Raw genomic sequence first — 23517 nt, 5'->3', positions numbered from 1 at the left:
TCGTCCGACTTCTTCAGCTAACGCTGAACAACTACAGTTTATCTTGCTTTAAAATGCATTTCTTTGACAATTTGTTGAATAATATAACAATTACCTCGCTCAATCTTGCGGAATATCGTCTGATTTCAGCCAACGGCCACGTTGGCTAAAGTGTTTATTCTGCGCGATTTCGGAGGATAATTGTTCATTGAAATTATCAATCTTTGGCAATGCATTAGTGAAATGCATTATGCTTATTTTACGTTCAAATCTTTTGTTGTTTGTTGTTGTTGTTGTTGTTGTTGTGAAATTATGCCATTCTAATCCGATAGAAACTGCAAACAAATCTCTTTATTATTGCGAGATATCCATGCACGACAGGGTCGTAACCAGGTATATTTTTCATCGCTGATCCCACAGTTTAGCTCTAAATTTTGATTCCTGATCCCCCAAATGTGGCAACATTTGATCCCTGATTCCATTCTGATCCCATCTGATTGGCCGATCCGGCTCCCATGACTTGTGACCCGGGATCCCGGGTCCATGATCCCGATCCCGAAGCTGTGATCCCAATCCCAAGGCTGTGATCCCTGATCCCATATACCTGATTACGACCCTGATGCACGACGTGTGAGTGAGTCGGGGAGGGCGGGCGGCGAGAGGGAGGGGGTACATAATATTCACGCTCGTCCGCCCGATTCTTTTTCTCACCCCTTGTTTCGCTCAACAAACTCACCCACTGTATATTTAGCGGGTTACGATCTTAGTTTCCTATTACAATCTTAGTTTCAGTATTTCATTTTCTATTTTATTTTCATTCTTGTAATAGGTTTTGACATACAAATAAGCTGCCGTTGCGTGACGCCATTGTCTTGGTATAGTACGGGGTATTAATGTTTGCATTACATTAAGCGGTCACATGATCCGCGTGACTGGCTTTGAGATTGCTTGGCGTGACAACAACAACTTTTATGCAAATATCGGTTGCGTTTGCTGCACACTGTACTTTGAATATTGATCAATTATTTCTTCCGGATCAAATTCAAGGTTAGTCAAAGAAAGGTGCACGTTGAATTATTCCGATTTGTCCTTAACCTCTGAACTGTCGCTACATCATTTGTTCATTTATAAAACTCGCGGTTTTTTTCTGCGGAGAAATAGGCTTCATGAAGCGTGGTTTCACATTGCATGTGCAGAATATTCCACAAATGTGTTCTTATTATTTGTGATCTCTGTTTTTCCCGTTAGCGTTTCTGCTGCAGATTAAGAAGGAATATGACTGAACACGAGCGAGACAGAGGCTACAGTCATTTGGAAGAGACAGAGGCGAAGCCGCTGCCGACCGAGAATGGCTCTCCTAACTTATCTTATCGTGGCGATCGCGAACCGCTTCAAGTGAAAAAGGCTCCGTTATTCAAGCGAATCTTGAGATGGAGAAAATACATTATACTGATTTTGACACCTATACTGCTGATGCCCATACCCATCGCTGTGGGAGGAACGGTGAGTTAGGAGTTTAATATTTTGTGATAGCTTGTTTAAGCATTGTACGTTGAGATCGCATTGTTTTCAATCAAAACATAGTCTATCTTGCCACTAATTTACATATCATTGTTATTATTGCTCAGTTGCCTTTTTCTTTTTCGAAAATGTGCTTTTATGATTGTTTACACTCGCTGAACCGCTCTTATCGGACCTTATCGTAAAGTGGGTCTGTGTAGGGGGCGGGGAGTATATCGGCGAGGCGGCTAAAATAACCGCTATAGAGCTCCGGAGCCCTCCTTAGACAGTAGAACAGGCGTGAAGCAAAGCGTGAGCTTACAGGGCTACCGAGGAGAGACTGCTTTGCAGTTTAGAACCTCTCATTTTAGAACCCCTTCGCTTCCAGAGGAAGATGGAAACATAGCCGGTGAACGAAAATTAATCATTAATCACAGCAGTCGATCAATTGGCAATGCATCAAACCTTAACTGATTTTATAAAAAGTCCGATATACCGTATTTTCTCCGCCCCCGGCGTTTTTCCTGGCTTCGTGCCCGGCGTTTTTGGCCGGCGTTTTCGGGGCCCGGCGTTTCGGCCTCTCCGGCGTGTCAGGCGGGGTTTCTCCGTTGCCCCGTGTCCTTGTGTTCCGGTGTTCCCGCACTTCGGATTGGTGCTTTGCTCGTGACCAATTTCTTGTTGCTTGACCTCATCGCCGGGACCTCCCCCCCGGCGTTTCTGCATCCCGTCGGCCGGCGTTATCGGTCCGTATCGCGGTAGTTTATAGCCTTTTATGCATATGGCGGTTTCCATATTGGAGGGATTTTACGGGGGTTCGACATTTTTTAAAAAACCTGTCTGGATATGTATTTAAAGTTATCTAGAAGTGACTGCAGAAAGAAACAATAATAAACAATAATAATTAAAAATTTATAACGCGCCTTTTCCATGGAAATATGCTCAAAGCGCGTTACAATGCTATGAATAAGAAAGGAAAGAAATTCAAATCCATATAGTAATTTAAGGTAAAAATAAATGACGCAAAAAATTTATATAAAACATAATAAAAAAAAACATTACATATCAAAAGCAAGTAAGGATGCGTTTTAAGCAAAAATTTAACACGTTCGAAATTGTCCTCACCACGGATGTGAAGTAGGAGCCGCAGATGAAAAGGCGTGATCTCCTCTAAAGTCTTTTTGAATTCTAAACAAGGTTATTGTAAGACTAGTAATACGTGACTCGCAGGGCCTCGCGAAGCTCTGGGTTGGGGAGGGGGGGGGGGGGTGTTATAAATAAGGAGTGGATTATTTGAAGTTGAACATTAATTGCATTGTAACGGGCATGACCGCGACACCCTCGTTCCCAGGGTCTACTCCGCTTTGAAGATGGCGGCTCTTTCTGGTTCGTAAAGAGGTATAAAGCGTTGGGAAGCGCAGGCTATTTTTAAAATCATCGACAAATTATTGGATAGTCACATTTTGGACATTTATTTGAGGGCATTAAAAAAACAGAAGAACGAACGGCAGGAGGATTCGAACCCTCCGCCCGCGCGCCCCTGATGGCGATGAAAGGTTTATAGCCTGAATAGGCGTTGAGGGAGTATTATGTGGAAATCAGTGCGAAAGGCTCAGGATTCGAACCCACAAAAAAAAAAGTAATAAAAAAAATACAAAATAAAAAAAAACCCTAGCCGGATTCGAATCCCCGCCCTCAGTCCCGAAGATCTGATTTCAAGTTCGACGCCTCGCACCATTAGGCCACCAGCGCGCGGCCGTGTGACGTCATTTCCGCCACACACCAAGCTCACAAATATATATATATATGACCGTAAACTCCACACGAGATTTGATCCTGCCTGAGCCCTTTGAGGGACAAAATTATACACCCCGCTACGCTCGGCCTTCGGCCTCGCTTCGCGAGGAATAAGACCATTAGCTGAACGAACTCTATAACGCGGCTGTTCTTTAATAGTGATCAACTTACTCAAGTACCCAGGCGCATGAACATAGATAGCTTTAAAAGTAAAAAGAAGTATTTTAAAATCTATGCGAAATTTAACAGGAAGCCAATGTAACGAACATAGTACAGGTGTTAGAAAGAAATACCCTAGATCCCAGGCCTATATCGATGGAGGTTGAAGGGTCAGGGCACCTACATAAAAAAATGCTTTACCTCTTTTCTTTTCATCGGTTAAAACTACCTGAGTGTGCAGTCACACATAGGTAAAAGGTACAGTTTCTAATCTTGGGGCAGGCCGGTGCCCATTAATGGGCTCCTGGAGCAGCCAATGAATAGTTTTTTCAGATGACTGAGTAATACGATAGCGCTGTCGATAGAGAAAGAAAGCGTAGTGTTCTCTCAGCTGTTTCACCGCTGTGAAGTTGAATGCTTGAAGAAATATCCAATTGAAAATCTTCTGTTACAAAAATTGGCGCATTTCTATTTTCAGATGAAACATTTGTTCGACGTTAAATTTCCATGTCCAGTTCTATCTGAAAAATTCCCGGAAATAAAGAATGAAACATAAGAAACGACCCTCCCTCCTCCCCACTTAAACACGCCCCCCCCCCCCCCTTCACAATAAAAAAAATTAAAGAGGAAGAGAAACACACGAAAGATTGTCCCCTTCAGGAGATGGTGCCTATTGGTTTTAAGACCGTTTTTAGGACAGGGTGCTTCCTTAGCCTGCGAACACAGACGCTGACGCTGACTCAGCCGAAGACAAGCGACAGCAGGAAATACGTCTGCGTTCGCAGGCTAGCTACTCCTAAACTATAAGTTTAAAATTAAAACTAGAACACGTAGAATTTCGCCCTATCTTTCTTACTGGGTAAAAATTAACTCTTGATCACAAATCTTTTTAAGCCAGGAGCTCTTTACTATTTTTGTGGATCGTAATTATCAGGCGAATTAACGGACCAAAACCAAGCTTCAAGGTGATGAAAATTAGTGCCAATGTTCAGAAGTGTTTATACAAACATACGAAGATCGACCTAAACTAACCCGCTATACTGCAAAATGTGCCTATCCTAAAAGAGACGCTTCATTGAACAGTGGCGCTTGTTGGAATGCAGGGGGAAGTGAGAGCTAGCGGGGCGTTTTGACAAACGGCGCCTTTAATGGGGTGCGTTTATAATATTTGTCAGGGCGGGAGGGGGGCGTTTAGAAGTAGGTCGCTAAATACAAATCGTTTCTCAACGACCTTTCTTGCTTAACCCCTACTCGGTACATCCATGCAGTGATTTCCCGTACTCTCTTGAAGTCGTGCAAATACAAATACTTCTAGATTTCCAAACATCAGCTAAGGTCATTATTCGACTAATCCCCTACTACTGTATTCGTGTAAAAACCAGATCCACTATCTAGATTGGCCGGTTTCGGACGGATAAACTGCATTCGGCAACTATGCTTAGATCCCGGGGGGGGGGGGGGGGTACTTGGGTAAATTTTTGTTGGGAATGTGCCGCTGGCCTCTCAGAACCCCTACCCCATTATAGTCTTATTCTATGGCCAATTGTGGACCCCATCTTAGTCACTTTTGGGTAAATTTAATTTTTACAACCCCAACTTAGTCACTTTCTGGGAGCTGTTTGTCAAATATTGAACAACAGCAATAAATACGGTAACATTTTTTTCGGCGAATATTTCCGTTCATAAATCACAACTTGCCAGATTTTCGTACTCTCAACATCCCGGAAAAGTGTGACCCCATTCTAGTCACCCTATAAAAAATGCTTGAAATGGCGACCCCATTATAGTCAGTCCAGTCGTGAAAATGCGACCCCATCCAGCGGCACATTCCCATTAGCCCATTTATAGGAAGTGCCCCCCCCCCCCCTCGGGGGCTTAGATGCGGAATTTTCTTCTCCATTTTGGCTGGTAAACTTGTTTTTTCATGACACGAGGTCGACCAAAAAAATTGTTCAACAAACAAACTATTTCAGTTTCCTTTGTTTTAAGCGTCATGTTTTCGACAGCTTTGTTTGTTCTCAAGGCTAATGCTCAACTTGTTAGCAATTTCTGTCAAAATGAACTGAATTCTAAAGTGCATTTGTCTCCATCTTGTGATCAGAGCTTTGCAGCTCACCTGGTAAACTCCCGGCTTAGATCTTTTTCAGTTTCTGATCGGCTTTTAAGCTTAGATGCAAATTAATTTGCATTGTATGCGCTGATCTTTTTTGTTTGTTTCTTTGGCAGCTAATCAAACTCTTAAACCTTCTTATACAATGGATATGATATTTGTTTTGCGAAAACAAAGCAAGTGAAAACAAAGTGCTCTGCCAGTCCGTATATACGACATTATGCACGACTGACTAGACTTGCTCAGCGTTTATAACTGCTAAAAATATTTTGACGGAGAATTCGTATGCTGTACTCCTATGGAAATGTACTGCCGGTGATTAAGATTTTGGCAAGCCCGATATATAACTACATCTGCTGTCCACAAAGTTCGCGCGAACAGAAACAACGCGCAGTTTTGTTTGCAAGTTTCACCTTAACACCCTTCGCTCCTCGAATCAAGAGTACACCACCTAAATGGAAATAGGCCAAACGAACGAGGCTTGCCTCTCATCCGTGACTGTTTGCGAAAATGTTAGCGCCGAGACAGCAGGGAACATCGAGCAGGAATCATCTACCTATCCGCAGACGATTTCTCCAAAGAAAAATACCTCTGTCGCGAGGTGCCTTCTAAGATGGCGCAAATACCTTGTGCTCTTCTTGACGCCGATTTTGCTGGCACCGTTACCAATTGCAGTTCCTACACCGGTGAGCAAGTGAATTTCATGTATGTTGCACTGGCGAAAGGTTTAGGTTCAATGAAATTAAGCCAACGCTATACCACAACGCCAACCTCACTCTCATTAATTGAGATTTATGTGTGTTTTTATTAGCAATTTATGTTAGAGTTTGGGACGAGGGTTCTCCCTACCCTCAGTTTTCCATAAATAGATCTTACTGCGATCAAAGATGCAAGCCAACCAGTGTGTAAATGCAGTTGGCAATAATGCTTAAGTTTGCAGCAATGCAAGCGCATGTATGTCGAATAAGAACTTTGCGTCGTATTGTACAATGGCGTAGCTTTAACTTAATATAAGAAAAAAAGTAATCCGCCTGAAATAGCTTTTAATTCACAACGAGTTCATTAAAAAATTGCGGCTTTTAGAAAATATAGCCTTCAAAGTACTGGATTGTTGTTAGTACATGAACTCTCAAGCGATATACGCAGCATTAATTTGTTTGATGTGAGCAAAAAACCATCAAGGAGCAAGAATGACAGAGATTAGAGTTGATCTGGACAGATTACGAAAATCAGCATGTCAACATACAAATTCTCTGTACTAAATTCCATACATATTCCTTAGTACGGGCTAGGAGAATTTGCTTGAAATCAAGAAAGTGTTCAATTTGTCGTTGGTGATCATTTCCTTAATTCTCTTTGCCTGCATTCTGGATTACGTATACCATATTGCGAGGAGAAATGAGATTTTTGATCTCAGGCTGCTAAAAAGAACTAATTTAAGAGAGCGCTCCCGGCTGGGGCTTCCCCTAAAAAAACATTTTCTCGTTTTAACCGAACCACAACAGACGCACTGTGTTGTGTTATATTTAATCCAAGACATCTTCTTTATTTCCCATGTGAGATTATAAATCCTCTTTTTGTCTGTTATTAAAATGACCAATTTAATCAAGAACCTTTTGTGCGAAGAACACTGGGCTGATAATTAATTGGGAAATTTTAATCTCGACTTTTGTCGCTTTATATTTGAACAACTGCACGGTCGCCCCTTCTAGCAGTGCGGTTGGCTCTTTTAGAGTTTGCATTTATTACAGTTTTGCTGTTAAAACCCGTTCGGGGATTTGTTTAACTACCTTTGTTTTTCTCTTTTTAAAGTTAACAAAACAAATATATTAATAGGTACGCAAAGCTTATGGTTACCGCGTAAAATTTAATTAATCATTATGTGTTTGTTGTAGGGATTAGAAATACTGTTTATTTGCCGGCGCTTTTCGTTGGAAACTATTATATTTACTGCACTTATTTTATATTGAGATTCACTTTAACGAACCGGAACCTGTCAAAAATAAAATCTTATCATGATACTGATTGTCCTGGCTACAACTAAATAAACTGTGTTTATCAGTTAGTATTTTCAAGAAAAGTGTTGCATTACGACCAAAAATAACGGCTGCAAAGGAGATTTATCGACTAGTGAACGGCACGGATAGCTCGGGATTGTCAATAAAGTTCCCTTTAAACTCTTTACAACTTCCGACGGGAAAAAATACCGTTTGATTGCAGTCTTTTGCACGTTGTGCGCTGAGACCAGAGCGCGACGGCGTTCTTGGTACGGTGCACGATCTGTAGCTAGGACGTCGCATTTCGTTACTAAATTTGCCTATCACATTAGTGCAGTCAAAATTTCTACTAAAACAAAGCCTCCCGTATGCAGGGACTTACTACGAGAGAAACAGAGTCTCGCGTAAAAGTAATCATATTAGTTCAGAATGGAGATCCGAAGAGCGTACGACCTCGACCGGACTCCCTGCCCTGCTCCCCCCTCCCCCAATCACCACACAAAAATGGTTCTCTTCATCGAGCATTCTTTTTCATGAATTTAGCTTTATTAGATTTACACTTTATTAGATTTTCCTAAAGGTATGTGAATATGTCTAACATAAAAGCAAATCGTACTGATAATATATAATTCATGTTATTTCACCAGGAAGCCCGTTGTGCGTACTGTATTCTGATCATGGCGGTGTACTGGGTGACTGAGGTTGTGGAGTTGGCCGTCACAGCTCTTCTTCCATTGGTTCTCTTTCCGTTGTTTGGTGTCCTGGGATCTAAAGAAGTCTCGACGCCTTACTTCAAGGATACCAATGTGCTCTTTCTTGGCGGGTTGATCGTTGCCGTTGCTGTAGAGCAGTGGAACTTACACAAACGAATCGCTCTTCGAGTTCTCTTGTTAGTTGGAGCTCAACCACGAAGGTTAGGCTGCTCAAATGAATTTTTGTTTGTTCGTGGTTTAGGTAGGTAAGATATGTGCGTTGGCGAAGGAGGGGGGCATGTTAGGGTTATTAGGGGATGGAGAAATGGTAGGGGAAGATTGGGTTTGAGAGTTACCGCTGCCATGCCCACCGCGAACTGGGAGCGCTCAGCCTCACCGGGAGCAGGGAACGTTATGTGTACTTCCTGCTGGGCCCCGCCGCGGTCCTCTCACTTATTTACTTACTGAAAAGTCTTCCGATTAGTGAACCACGATGTTTAACTGGAGCGAGATATAAAGTCCAGAAAGTTGTCGAATCTTTCGTCTGAGATTTGCCTGGCCGTGCACGCCTAGTCGCGCCTTTCCTCCCCTGGCCATCCTGCCATTGTTTCGTCGCGTGCGTTCCTTCGTGCCAACACCACAGCAGTTGTGGGTTCGTTTTGGGATGAGTCGAGTTTGGGTGTTTGGCGCCTGATGGTGTTGATGTGTGTGTTCTGTCCGCTCGCGGGCGCGTCTTGTTGCGCGTCGGTCCCCTCTCGCTGGCTGGGTGCCGCTTCCGCGCTGTTCCTTTTCTTCCGCTGCTCGCGAGGCGAGAATCGAGCACAAGCACTAGGGGGTTGGGGCGGGGAGATTTGGGTGAGCGAAGCACCACCACCCTTTCGCGCATCCCGTTTTGCGCTAGCGTCCGGTTCTCTTACAACGCTTTTTTCCGCGTTCAACGATTGAAGAAGATACGAGAAAATAGAGGGCTGTAAACAGTCTACTGTTGCTCGCAATATTGCGCATAATGTTGCACTGTTTGTCAGGGCCTTTAGATTTGCTTGTTTCGAGTTATGCAGTTTCTCACCTCGTGTTCAACTTGTTAACCACTTGGAATAGTTCAGGAGAAATTCTTTATTTCTCTGCATACCTTATGTATCATTTCAGTTCATTTTTTTGCTTGCGTGAATCAAAGACAGTAAAACACTGTTTGTTCTTTTTCTACAGTTTGATGCTTGGATTTATGCTGACGACTGCATTTCTGTCCATGTGGATAAGCAACACAGCTACAACCGCCATGATGGTGCCAATTGTTGAGGCAGTGTTGGGAGAAATAAAGAATGAAAGTATCAAGAATCAACTTGAGAAAAACAACGAGGACAACAGTCAAGCGGATGAGGTGAGAATACAAAGCTTGTCTGTAATTAACTCTTGTAGCTTGTTGCTTGACTTACATGTTTTCACTTGTGTGTCGAAAGTAATTTGCATTTGCTTTAATGTTTGCTTTACTGCGCTATGATTGTTTAAAAAAATTTGCACCACTTTCTCAACCAATCAAAAGTAGAACCAAAACTAGTTGTGACTCGCTTGCACGCGTTTTACCGCGCTTCACTCCGGCATTCGTTGTATGAGCGCGTAAGCGCTGTCAGCAAAAAGGCAACAATAGCACAGCCACTGAATCAGATTCACGAATTTGCAAAACACCACGCCAAGTATTATCGGATAATGTCGTCTTGTTGTTCTAATCCCCCTTCCCCCCCCCCAACACACGTTGTCAACCCTACTTCTAGTCATTTTCAGAGTGATGTCTTAGAAATTCACTGTATAAACCTGTATCGTGTTTTACCCGATATTTGTAGCTTGATGAGGTTATTCCTCAGCATGGCTCGTTTCAACTTGGTGACATGAACGAAGACATTGAAAACAACAAAAACGAAGAGAAGAAAACAGTCAGAGTCCAGGAACCTGAAATCGTGAAGGAGAAGAACGAAAACGACGCCGGATTCCAATACAAAAAGGACGAGAGGTAGAGATTAGAGTATTAATATTAATGCTATATAAATCGTATTATGGAAGACGCGGTGGCCTAATGGTTAGTGCACTAAACTCCTGATCGAGCGGTCGGGGTTCGAGCCCTGGCCGGGGTCATTGTGTTGTGATGTTGGGCAAGACACTTTACTTTCATAGTGCCTCTCTCCAGTCTCCACCCATGTATAAGTGGTTACCGGCGAATTAATCAGCTGGGGTAACCCTGCGATGGACTAACATCCCAACCAGGAGGGAGTAGGAATACTCCTGTTGCTTAATGCTACAGAAACAGGGGTAGGGTCCGTCGGTATGGGCCACTTGGCTCGACGCAGACTTTACCTTTTTATAGATCGTATAACGCGGTGCGCGGAGCGAACACAGGAAAAAGAAATAGTAACAGTCCTTGCACGGAACATAGCTTAAGGTTACTATTGTTAGCGGCTACTAATTTTAGCGATTTTAGCGAGTTGGGCAAAAATCGCTAAATTTAGTGCTCACTAAAATTTGTCTCGGTCAAATTTAATACTTGTTAAATTTACAATGTAAATACCCCCCTCCCCCCCAAAAACAAAATTAAGCATAGTCGACTTGAAAAATTCTTTTAAAAATAGACGCCGGTAACTTTGTTCTTTCTGGCAATGCAAATATTCGTTCAATTTCAAGTGAGTTTGTTCTTTAACTGAACATTTATTTCTAAAAATTGCTAAATTAAATAGTCGCTAAATCTTGCTCTGAAAAAATCGCTAAGATTAGTAGTCGCTAAAAATAGTAACCTTAAGGTAAACATTAAGTCCATATTAATAAAAGTATGGTCATATAACATTCGCTGTGGGTGATTGTGTAGTCATTTTGCATGAGGCTGTATAACCTAAGATCATGCCCTTCCTCTCTACTTGTCACTCCGGGGAAGGAGGTTTTTTTTCCCCTCTTCCTTGCGAAAACGAAATAAGAACGCCTGATCGCAGGTTAGAGGCTGTATGAATACGTAAACTCCCCCCCAAAATAAACTTATTGCGGAAAAATGGCGACTGCTTACCCACGACCAGTGCTATGGCGTTTTAAGATTATTAGTAAACTTGAAAGGGTATAGTGAAGGAAACATATTAACAAAAAACGAAGTTAAAAATTAAACTTATCCTACATTGCGTGTGATAAGGCTGACCATAAAATGTTACAAGTTTCTCATGTGTATCTATTACAAACGCGCTAGCCATCGGCCTTTGCCTGCTACGCTAGCACCCAGTCCTCTGTTCCGTGTCGGCAAAATATTTACACAAATTACATAAAACGAAGTTTGACAGCCTTGACAACGCCGATTGGTTTCACAAAAACGCAGGAAGCTGCCGGGCTAAGGTCTGAAATTTCCATATATATGAGTTTATAATTATAAATAAATAATAGTTCAGATGTGTTTTCTCTTTTACTTATTCGAAATTTTAATGTCATGGCCGAAGAATAGGTTGCTCAGCATTGTGGCCTAATTCTGGCGAACTACTGAGCGAAAAGTTGTAAAACGCCAGCGCTAGGAAACAAGCACCTTCGTTATTTAAAACCCACGTCGCGTTCTCATTCGGACTTAGCATCCTCATTTAATTTGTTTGCCAAAAAATCTTGGTGCGCGCTTTGTAGAAGAAAACAGGCCACGTTTAAAAAAAAAAACATTTTGGTGCGCAAAGGAGAAAAGAGAAAAAAAAAAAAAAAAAAAAAAAAAAAAAAACCCCTGATAATCTGAACACTGCCCCCCCCCCCCCCCCCATCAACTACGTATTTTAAAATAAGCGCCGGCCTTCTAGTGAAAAGCATACACTTTGTACTAAAAGCAACCTACTTCAAGAGAAGTTCTTGAAGCATGCTTTTTTCCACCAAAAAATCAAAGTTCAATCATTTAACCACAAACGGTGGTCTATGCAGTCTTTCAGATCAGTGATATTTGTTTCTACCTACCTTTGATGTTTGTGAAGTAAATGTATCGATGTTTCGGTACAGTTTCAGTAGATCGCGTCCCTCAAACCTGCAGAATCAAACCTGCAGAAAATGAATAAACGATTGTTGCTTTTTAGTGGCAGTTTCAATTTTAGTTTAAAGGAACAAATTTGAAAAGCACTGAAGTCTCAAATTGAATATAACCTACTCTCTCTGGAAAAGTCTGGCTTAACTGTAAGAAATATGCTAAAAACATGATTTTTGTATTGCTTGTTGATGACGTTTCGAATATAAATGTTGACCGATTGCATTGAAGTCGTCACTTTTGATTTATGTTTTATGACAAAACAGTCACTTTTAAAGTCTTCATTTATCTTTGTTGAAACCGATTTGTGATCCGGTTTTCCTTGTTTTTCATTTGTCGTGTGTAGATTCTTCGGGATCTCAAAGCACTTTATGTGTATAAAGCTGACACATAAATATTGTTTGGAATGTAAATTGGCAACGCGGCCCTCGTGTTTAATTTAAAAAGCTGAGTGCTGTCACCATTATCTTATTTTGTCTTGTCAAGTGTTTTTGCTGTGCGTTGGCTGTCGGGAAAAATCTCCTTTAAGATGAGTGATACCTAATGCCTTTTTTTTTGTCTGTATTTTTCAGAACGTCTGCCGTGAACTTGCTGCGAGAGGAAGAAGAGATTGAGGTCAGTGATTGCACTTGTTGTTTCTCCTTTCCGATTTCCGTACATTTCTTTTCATGTTAGCTGTGAGAATTTAGTGTTTCATCAAGAACATGTACTCTTGTGGATGATTTTCATTACTCTTTTTTGTCTTAGTGCTATTAAGCGTAATAAAATCCGTGCTAAAAAGCGAGTCGAATCGCGTGTCATCACGTGGTTCTGGCACTCATGCCCGCGCGGGTTTTACTCTGTCAATTCGCAAAAAGAGAAGACTGCGGAGCTAGAATTTGGGTTCACTGACTGTCACTTTCTTAAAACTCTATTATCTGTTTAAACGTTTTTGAGAAAGATATGAAGTCAGATACTCGGAAAAATTCCGAGTTCTCCCGGCAAGAGTCGAACCTACGACCTTCCGCACACCGGTCGGACGCTCTACCGCTGAGCTACCGAAGACTCGTACGTGGAAAAAAGGCCATATATATAACTCTTATATTTTTCTGGGTACCTTGCGTCCTTTCTGATAACTAAGATTTGCATTTACCTTCATTTTGTTCCTTCTAAACATTTCCTGTTGTTGTTCGTTATGGTGCCCGGGGCGCTTTTTTTTATTTTGGGAGCTCGAGGGAGGGCGCTTATTGGAGACAGGGCTCTTATTAGAAACGGTCCGCTTTTTATGATTGATTTGAACATCTGAATGTGTGAAACGAAAGGGAGATCTTTTACAGGAATGATGCGAAAAGTTTGAAAGGAAAAAGAAAAGCCAATGATCTCCCAGCTCCGATGGTGCTGTAACGGAAACAGAATAGGGGCTTGTAAATAATAAAGATGGTAAATTTTAAGCTCGGTGATAAATAATGAAGATTAATTTTTCAACAGTGACACGAGCGTGGGACAAAGAAAATTTTGGGTCCCCGACGGGAATCGAACCCATGGCCCCCCAGATACCGGTTGGGCGCTCTAACCAACTAAGCTACGAGAGACTCGTGGTGAGCTGGGCCATTTACTAAGTTGATATTAGTAAATAATAATGATGATCTCGACATTGCTAATTCTAGCAGTATACAGGACGCTTGTCACATTTCAACCCATTAAATGGCCCAGCTCACAACGGGTCTCTCGTAGCCCAGTTGGTTACAGCGCCCAACCGGTACCTGGGAGGCCATGGGTTCGATTTCCGTAGGGGACTCAGAATTTCTCTTTGTCCCATGCTCGTGTCATTGTTGAAAAATTAATCTTCAGAATAGAGGCTTGTTAAAATTGGACTGCTTACGTAAAAGGAGCGTCAAAATTGGACTGCTTACGTAAAAGGAGCGCTTATTGGTATGAAGGCGTTTTTAAGAATAGGAGCGCTCACTGACATGAGGACGCTAAATGGATCGTTAGGGTATCTTAAGCAAATAATTTTGTCAAATTTGAACGTGTGACTCAAAACATATTTCCAACAATTTTTTAAAATCAAAATTTAATTTTCAGCAAGCAGAGACCTTGTATTACAACAGACTGTGCAAGGCCATGATGTTAGCAGTTGCGTATGCTGCAAATATTGGCGGCACGGCTACCTTAACGGGAACTGCTCCAAATCTGGTATTCAGTGGGCAGGTTAACAGGTAAATCACTCAAATGAGCTAGTTAGTTTGAACTAAAGCATAAAAATAAATAAACGAAAGCTACCCTTCAATTGACGTCTGTCCCTAACCCTAGTTCCGACCCAAAAATGCTCCTACTCCCGTCCACGATAGCGGCGTACTTCTCGGCCGAAATTTTTGCAATACCTTAAGGAATTGTGTGATTTTTTTTATCCAGCTTTACGGGCCCAAAAAAATCCTTGCCCAGAGCTTGGAGGCCCCCAAAAGGTTTTATGGGATTCATGCTCTACACTAAGATTTTTTTGGCTCTCTCTCTACACTGAGATGATAGTAGGACCTCCAAGCAGCACAACGATGGGAGTTAACTCGGCCGCACGACGAAAACTTTAGGACTCCCTTGCTTCGTGCTCCTTGCTCCCCCTTGCTCCTTTGGACCCTGTCGTTTAAGATGGAATCCGCCAGGACTTCGATAAGTTATTAGACAAAATTATGTACCAAAATTATTTACATCCGATTGCAAACTTTTGTGTTACTGCTCCAAATATCTTTTCAAAAGAAATCTTTTCTAACAACACCAAACATTAAAAGCCAAATTTGTAGTTCCACTGAATTCCACTGACACGCTTAAAAGACGTAGGCTTTTGCCTAGAGTTTGTGAATTTCATTTTCTCAGACTCTGATAAAAATGTTTGCTGGTGTTATGTACTTATCAAGGATAATTACTTACATCTTTACCTTTTATTAAGGGTAGGAAATAACACAATAGGATTTATGCTATTCTGGTACTCGATTTTTGTTCAACTTGAAAAAATGTAACTCGACTTCCTGGTGGATTCCGTGTTAATCGTCTTTGAGATTGTAGGTTAATACAATTGCAATGCTAAATAATTACGTATATTAGAATTAAATAAGACTAGAACAGACACGGACAACACAATGGGGTTTATGTCTTACCACTTGTGTTGTGATTGGACTGGTTTGAAGCTATTTTCAGTATGATTTTCTTCCGCTCTTTTACTTTGCGGCGTATAAATCAAGTCATATTTACTACTTCGTTTATATGATTTTTCTGCTTCGTATTTCAGTCTGTATCCCAACAGTCCAGGATTTAGCTTTGCCTCTTGGTTTGGTTATGCTTTTCCTCAAATGGTAGTGCTTCTGTTTGTTGCATGGTTCTGGATCCAGTTAATCTTCCTCAAATTTAGGTATGTTTGCTTGCATTGTATGTGCATGGTTCTGGATCCAGTTAATCTTCCTCAAATAAAGGTATGTTTGCTTGCATTGTGTGTGTAACTCTTATTCCATACCAATCCCTGTAAATTATTTAGAGCAGTTTCCAGTTGAGTGACGTAGAACCCAACAAAGTAATTTCTCTGACCAATCACAAAGTACACAGACAATTCAGTAAGCCAATCAAAACTCAAGGCAAATACATGTCGCAGGCACGACGCAGGGGAAAACGTGCGTGAGTGACTCATGATTGGTCTTGCTTTTAGCTCCGATTTGGCAAAGAATGCCTACAAATCTCCAAAACGCTGGCTACGCCCCTGAAAATTGTGTAGTATTTGTACTCAAAAGTACAAAAAGGAAGCTTAAATGAATGACATGGTATCAATGGTAAGTTTGAAATCATTTATTTATTAGTCATGAGATTGTCACAGACAAATACATGTATCTCTATTTTCGCTTTCTTCTGTCCAGTTTCCGTAAATGTTTCCACAAGTGCTTCTGTTGCTGTCTCCGTAAGTCGCCAAGATCAGAGCAGAAGGACAAGCAATCAACACAGGCCATAAAACAAGTTTTGGTGGATCAGTACAGAGCACTTGGACCCATGTCGTAAGAATAACTTAACAATTAGGTTCCATTTGTCATTATAACATAGCTAGCAGAGGCGCGCAATCAAATTCAGTATACCGTAAATGGTCTAATAAACGCCCGGGGCGTCTATTTAATTGTTGGGGTCCTAGGGGAGGCGTTAAAAAGATATAAGGCGTTTATTAGAGGGAGGCGTTTATTTAATTTCAATTTAACAGTAACAACGTCAACAAAACAAATAGGATGGGTAGTTTTCTATTGGAGTAAGATACATAACAGAGTTGGTGACTAGGAGACTAATCTAATCTACGCTAATGCAAAGACTAGAGATGTCGTTCATAGTTCAATGTCGATGTTTTCATCATCATCAAAGTCAATCATGTTGGCGCTGTTGGGCTATTCGATGTCCGAGCCAAGCAAAAACTTTATTGCGTGATTTTTACTCTATGGCGCATTTCCTTGGTTTTTGAGATAATTGTCGGAGGGAGCGTCTATTAGACACGGGGCGTTTATAAATAATAAATAATAAATATATTTTTATAGCGCCTATCCAGGCCTGCTCTAGGCGCTTTACAAATGTTTAAAAATATATATATATATATAATAAAATCAATAAAAATTTTGTTAAAATTAGCTGAATAAATCTTAAAATTAAATCTTAAAATTTTAGAGAGGGGCGTCTTATACAAACTTAACACTTAAGGGGAGACGTTTATTATTAAATTTTTATATTCATGTTTATTATTAAATTTTTATATTCATGAAAAAAGCAAAGCTAAAGCTAACACAGTTACAGCAAATGTTTAAAGAACTTTTGAGTAATTGATTCGCACACCCCCGAAAACTGTAATCCTAACTTAACCTTTAGCCTAAGCAATCACTGCACAATTTGTATTCTCATAAAGTATTGAGTTTTGTCGAAGCTAAAAACTAGATTGTCGCTACATCACATTTTCTTGTCTTGTACTTCCAGGTTCGCCGAGAAAGCCGTTCTTGTTCATTTCGTCTTGTTGGCTTTGCTATGGCTGTTTCGTGATCCTAAATTTATGAAAGGATGGGCCATTATATTCGAGGAAGGGTAATTATATATGTAGCGCTTTTTTACAATCCTTTTTCTTTACCGTCAATCATGAACCTTTTGTGGGAGTCGCGGTGGCCAAATGGTTAGTGCGCCGGACTCCGGATCGAGCGGTCCGTGTTCGAGCCCTGGCCTGGGTCACTGTGTTGTGTTCAAGGGAAAGACACTTAACTTTCATAGTGCTTCTCTCCACCCAGGTGTATAAATGGGTACATGCGACATAATGCAAGGGGGGGGGGGGGGGGGGGCTACCCTGCGATGGACTCGCATCCCATTCAGGGGGGAATAGAAATATTCCAAGCTGCTAAATGGTACAGAAACCGGGATAAGCTCCGGCAGTATTGGCTGCTTGGCTCGAGGCTTCCCATGAACGTTTAATAACTTTTTTGGTGTCCTCACTTTTCAGTTACGTTCGAGACGCTACGGTGGCCATGTTTATAGCGTTCTCCTTGTTCGTGTTTCCTTCACGAAGACCGAGGATCTATGCTCCTGACGGTTCAGGTAAGCAACTTAAATACGTTCGCGCGAAAATCTTCCAAAATTACAATATTTCTTAAAGTTTCACCACTGCTAGTTTATTTATTTATGTTTTGCTTTGGTTTGATTAATTAACACTTATTCACCGAAGTGGAGGTCCGACATTGCGGTGAATCATTGTTTTAGTATATAACACACAAATTGAATAACTAGCCGACCAAAACATCACTTTCGGTAAAGAAAGCGACGCGCGAAGCCATTGTGTTTCTCTCAGCTGCTCGGAGGTGAATAGTACTTTGCTAATCACCTCCGAGTTAACCAATCAGCGCGCGCAAAAAGCGCTATTCACTTGTGTGGTATATACTAATTATACATACAATATGCGAATGAAGTAATACCAAAATACTGTAGTGATTATTTCTGGTTAAGTTTAATGCTGTATTTGTTACAAAACCTTTGTAACAGCCATTGTTTTTATTATACAGTGAACAAACCGCCACCCGGCCTTTTGCAGTTTAAGGAGATGTCACGAAAGTTTCCATGGAACATTATCATCTTGCTCGGTAGCGGGTTTGCTTTGGCGGACGCTTGTAAGGTAGATAACAATTCTTTAACCCAGACGTCATCACTGTAAAGCCGGGTTAACACGGGCAATTTTTATGTGACAAATATATTTGATCGTGTAGATGACACAACAAGTATTTGTCAGCAGTTCAATGTTATGTGCGCCAGTATGAGCCCTGGAATGTTATGTGCGCCAATGAGCCCTGGACGGCAGAAATACGCACAGAGATACGCGCGCGCAGTGCTCAGTGGGAGTTTGGGAGATTGTGAACCACATATGCTGACGCAATATTTGTCACATTTTATGTGTTGCGAGTTGTCAACACGAGCACATTTACTATGTGACAACTTTTATTTTTCACATAAAAGCAAGCTCTCCAGCTTGCCAACAAATGTATTTGATACATAAAACTGAATAGGCCAATTTTTCTCATTGACACCGACAAATTAAAGTTGTCACATAAAAAATGCCACATATAAATTGCTCGTGTAAACTCGGATTGACAAAAGGTCGGTGGAGTAACGAATACCGTTTCTGTGACATCTTCTCCCCTGACCATACTCCCAGAAAGCCAATCAAATTCCGCAAGGCATAGAAACAGCGCCGTAAGGGCAGTTTAGCATATATTAATTTTAAAAAATTACAAAATCTTATATCAGTCATGAGAATCACACTGACAGAAATGGTGTCCTTTTGTAATACATCGCAAATAACAGTAAGTCAAGTGAGGGAACAATGCTGGGGATGGAAATAATTACAACTTCTCAGCTTCATCGATGTTTAACATGATTTCAACATGCTGAAAAGATCATAAGAAATTCGACAGTAAAGTATGTCGGCCGGAGTCTTGTACTCCTGGTAGGGTCACCCATGCCGTACCGAAGGGTAAAAGGCCAGACGAAGTGTGACCTCCCTGGTCCTCCAGGTTGGGGGTTGGGCTGGCGGCTGATAACCCACTCCCGTAAAAATAAGTTTATTACAGAAAAGGAAGACATTCAAATTTCTTTAGAGAATATCAAAGCCTTATAGCATGGAAAGATGTAGGTATAGGTATAGGTAGGTATTATCGCCGACACTAAGCTTTGCTTTGTCTCTAGGTGTCGGGTCTGTCTAAATGGGTTGGTTCCCAGCTGGCTAATCTGGACGCTATTCCAAGTTATGCAATCGTCATCATTGTGTGTGTTATGATCACCACATTTACGGAAGTCACCTCCAACACAGCAACCGCCACCATCTTTCTTCCGATTTTGGCCTCGCTGGTGAGTTCTTTTTCCACCTGAAGTTTTTCGAATTAGTACTGCTAAACTGTGCGGCGATAAACTCTGTTTATCACGGATTTTATTAACAGATTTTTGAACAAACAAAAGTTATGTTTGTGTCGCAGAAAACCAAATAATAATAGTCTATTTTTATTAAAAATTGCTATGTAAGAGCACTGAAACTGTTAAATAGCGTCTTTGGCTGCGGCATCGGATGGAAATGGATTGCAATTTAATTGAAATGGATTGCAATTTTAAAAAAATTGCGTCACCATCTCAACCAATAAGATGCAAAAAAACAATTGCAGCAATGATCGCAACTTGATCACTGGCGTTTTCCCGCGCTCCTGGTGGGTTTGCGTATTTGCTCTGAGTTTGGTTTATGTGCCGTTTAAGTTCAATTTATGATTGCTTTGATTTTTGTTTTACGAGACTGTCTAAAAGAAAACCACTCAATTACAGCCACACTGAAAAAAAAGAACAACTTGACTGTTCTATCAAACGCTTGAGAGCACTAAGAGAAGCCTGGCACTTGATTTACCCAACTCTTTACCTCTGAAAACAACACAACGTCAACTTTCGGCGATCCTCGGATGACTAACAAAACAACTTGTTTAGAACTCTCTGCATGCCCATTGTTAACTGAAAAATAGAAATAAAACAATTCCAACAAGAAACGTCCCTAACAGCGAGTTTTTGGGCAAACTGGATTCAAAACGTGTCCATCTATTAATAGCTATTCATCTGTATTGGTCACGTGCTCGTGTCTTTGCTAGGGACCTGGACCCAATTTTCGACACTGTAGCCCAATTAAAATGCAAAAAGAATGTAAGGAGGGCGGGGAAGGGGGGCTGGGGGACAACAGATCACTAAGTAGTATACCGTATCACCAATCCAGAGGGTTAAGCAACACCGCTGGCCGGAGTGAAGATAAACACCGCCTATATACTTCCTGATACCCGTAACACATATTATAGGTTTCATTTCTCCTTGCAAAATGAATCTAAGAAAATAATTGCAATGTTTCTTCTCAGGGAGAGGAAATTCATGTTCATCCGTATTATCTTATGCTTCCCGCTGCCATTTCCTGTTCGTTCGCCTTCATGTTACCTGTCGCTACACCTCCAAATGCTATTGTGTTTGCTGGCGGACATCTAAAAGTTAAGGATATGGTATGTATTGGTTTCTTAAGCGGCCTTCACACGACAAACTAAAGTTGGAAAACTCATGTTGGTGTGTATGAACGAAACAACAACAGTTGGCAAACAAGCTGGCAAACTGTTGGTGAGAATAGAGACAAGTTCTATTTTGATGCCAACAGTTGACCAACTTGTTTGCCGTTGTTGCGTCGTTCACATACACCAACTTGAGTTTGCCAACACGAGTTAGCCAATAGTTTGTCGTGTGAAGGCCGCTTTAGAAAGCTACGATAGTCTGGGACAAAAATGGGCCCGTGAGTATCTTTGGGATCGTTTAAAGAGCATGGTTGGTATAAATTGGCGAAATGCGAGGAGATTACAAAGTGCAGTATTGAAAAAGACCTACTGCTTAATAACTTTAAGGTATAGAAAAAGATTTAGAAATGGTGTTTTAGGGGTGGCTAATGTGTGTTGAAATAAGTGTACTTTTTTACCTGGCCTCGTTACAAGAAGTTCTTTTCCGTTTCGATCCAAAACGTTTAACTTCTTACAGGACGTTTACACGTTATTAAATAAGAATAGCAAAAAAATGGACGAAACTATTTTCAGATAAATCGATATTTTGACGACCTTTTGAACTTGACCCGCAAGTTTGCAAACTTCCTTCAAGGAGCAATAGCTTATTTCTTCTTTTTTTTCCTCAGGCAAAAGTTGGTTTTGGAATGAATATCCTTGCTGTCACAGTGTTGGTAATTTGTGTCCACGCTTACGGTGTACCAATGTTTGACCTAAATAATTTTCCGGACTGGGCTGGCAGTGGTGGAAGCGTGACCCCGACCCCGACTGCGATTTCCGGCAATGTCACACTAGTCTGCAAAAATGTCACGTTATCATAGACTGTGCACGCGCGCTTTTCTTTGAGACACCTTTAAATCCGATTTAATAAGAATACCAAGAAAATATATGCCATAGAAAGTTTTTTTACCCTATGCGAGCGAAATTAATTATAAGGTTAAGTCTTTTGGAATGGTTATGACATTTCGTGGTGGTAATTGTATATGCTCGTACCTATCTTTCGTCAAAAAATCATGGATAAATTTCGCGACTTCCATGTTTTTCCCCACTGAAATGACACTGGTTCACACACATGCACTCTTACTTTTAGAGAATCTTTTTTTATCGGATCTAAATGTGACTACTTTTTGTTGATCAACACGCGGGAGTAATTGTATAGCCACGTTACAAATAATTCAGTAAAAAGAGTTGGAATATTTTCATTTCTCATTTTTAACACTGCTAGTTAGAAATTTTAGGCTAATTCTTTACAACATTGTGAGTAGAAACGTGTCGCTTAATGACTTCATAATTTCCTCTTGGATTGAGAGAATTTTTTTATCGATTGCAATTCAATAAATAATGTATGATGTAACACAACTGTTTCAAGGTACTGAATATTTAATTTCTGATATGAACAGGTGATATCCAGCCTCGCTTTGTATATGATATTTGTATGCTATGTGTGTAACAAAATAAAAATGAACAGATGTTCAAGTCTAAAGCTTAAGTTGGGGGACAAAAGCATTGTAACCTTTTACAAACTTATAATAAAAATAAAAATGAGCAAAGTTTTCCTCCTGATTCTTCGAAAACAGAAGAGAGACATAGTGGCCGAGTGGAAACTGGAGGTGAGTATGTTTGCTGAGGCATATTTCTCTGCGCTGGCGGGCGTTTTTCTAAATTAGGACCTGGAGCTATTAGTGAACTTCATTTTTTCAATCAAATTACGGTGCAGTTTTTGGCCGAAAACCAGCCTTTCGTGTTTCGTAAATGTTAGTTTTATTTATTTGCGCAATGCAAACCCAAACGTCTTTGGAAAAGGTCTGGTTATGGCCCTAAAAAAGCTTTATATCCTGGAACAGAATTAACCTGCCTTCAAATAACCCGGCCAAGACTTACAGATAAGTCATCTTAAACTAATCAACTAACCTCTTTGAAAAGCGTCATATGGAAGTTCCTTTCAGTGCGGCTGCCAAAAATATCAAGGATTTGCCATTCTACATTTTCCTGGAGAAAGATGGAGCGATCTGTGGTCATAGCTTAAAGTATAAAAAAAAACTAGTCTAAAAACTAGTCTAAAAAAAAGATATAAAAGGATACTAAAAATTTTCGATCGCCTTCTGCGGTCTACTTCAGAGAATGATGGATTTTGCAAGGTTCGCAGAATTCAAATAAGTTGCATTGACGTTATTGTTCGTTGCGCCCCCTGGGGAGCAACTAGCGATGCGTAAACCCTTGGGAAGGGCGCCATGTAAAGACTCCAGAAACAGTCTTTTGTTCTTGCTGATTACACCTGTTTCAAGAACTTCGGCGTAACTTGGATGTATGTCGTGGCCGATTTCTGCATGATGTTTAATTGCGGAGTTGATATTTCCGTTTGTTCCGGGCTTGTGTTCGGCTCCTCGCGATTTCCAGCTTCTTTTGCTTTCCCCAACGTATGCAAATGAGCATGTCCTGCAAGCCAATTTGTATACAATTCCTTTCAACCGCTCTTTATTCGGTCGGTCCTTGGGCTTTTTGAAGATATTTCCTAACGTTCGTACTGGTTTGAACGTTGTCTTGATGTTTTCGCGGCTCAAAATCCATCGAACGCGCTCCGACACTCCTTTCACATACGGGATGGACGTGTATGCCTTCGGATTCTCCTGGGTTCTTGGTTGCGTGTTTGTTTTGTTTGACTCGCCAGCTGACTTAATGAAGCTCT

General features: G+C 41.0%; 1 protein-coding gene across 2 annotated transcripts; it reads left to right on the top strand.

The window, feature by feature from the left end:
* Positions 1–814: 814 nt before the first annotated feature.
* LOC144647252 (Na(+)/citrate cotransporter-like) lies at positions 815–22302 on the top strand. 2 transcript variants are annotated; one of them, XM_078507027.1, is made up of 15 exons: positions 815–1026; positions 1228–1482; positions 8187–8452; positions 9438–9609; positions 10070–10236; positions 12819–12861; positions 14311–14444; positions 15509–15628; positions 16125–16259; positions 17212–17316; positions 17723–17817; positions 18279–18388; positions 19456–19617; positions 20652–20789; positions 21461–22302. In XM_078507027.1, the coding sequence occupies exons 2-15, from the start codon at positions 1255–1257 to the stop codon at positions 21650–21652; spliced, it is 2067 nt and encodes a 688-aa protein (XP_078363153.1). In that variant the 5' UTR covers positions 815–1026; positions 1228–1254; the 3' UTR covers positions 21653–22302. The 2 variants fall into 2 exon arrangements, with proteins under 2 accessions (XP_078363153.1, XP_078363152.1); XM_078507026.1 differs by lacking the exons at positions 815–1026; positions 1228–1482 and adding an exon at positions 5739–6228.
* Positions 22303–23517: the final 1215 nt, after the last annotated feature.

This window comes from Oculina patagonica, chromosome 3 (genome assembly GCF_052425735.1).
Source record: "Oculina patagonica isolate OP01 chromosome 3, crgOcupat, whole genome shotgun sequence".
Taxonomy (NCBI): domain Eukaryota; kingdom Metazoa; phylum Cnidaria; class Anthozoa; order Scleractinia; family Oculinidae; genus Oculina; species Oculina patagonica.
The sequence above is the reverse complement of the archived record's forward strand: the minus strand, read 5'-3'. Positions and strand labels throughout refer to the sequence as shown.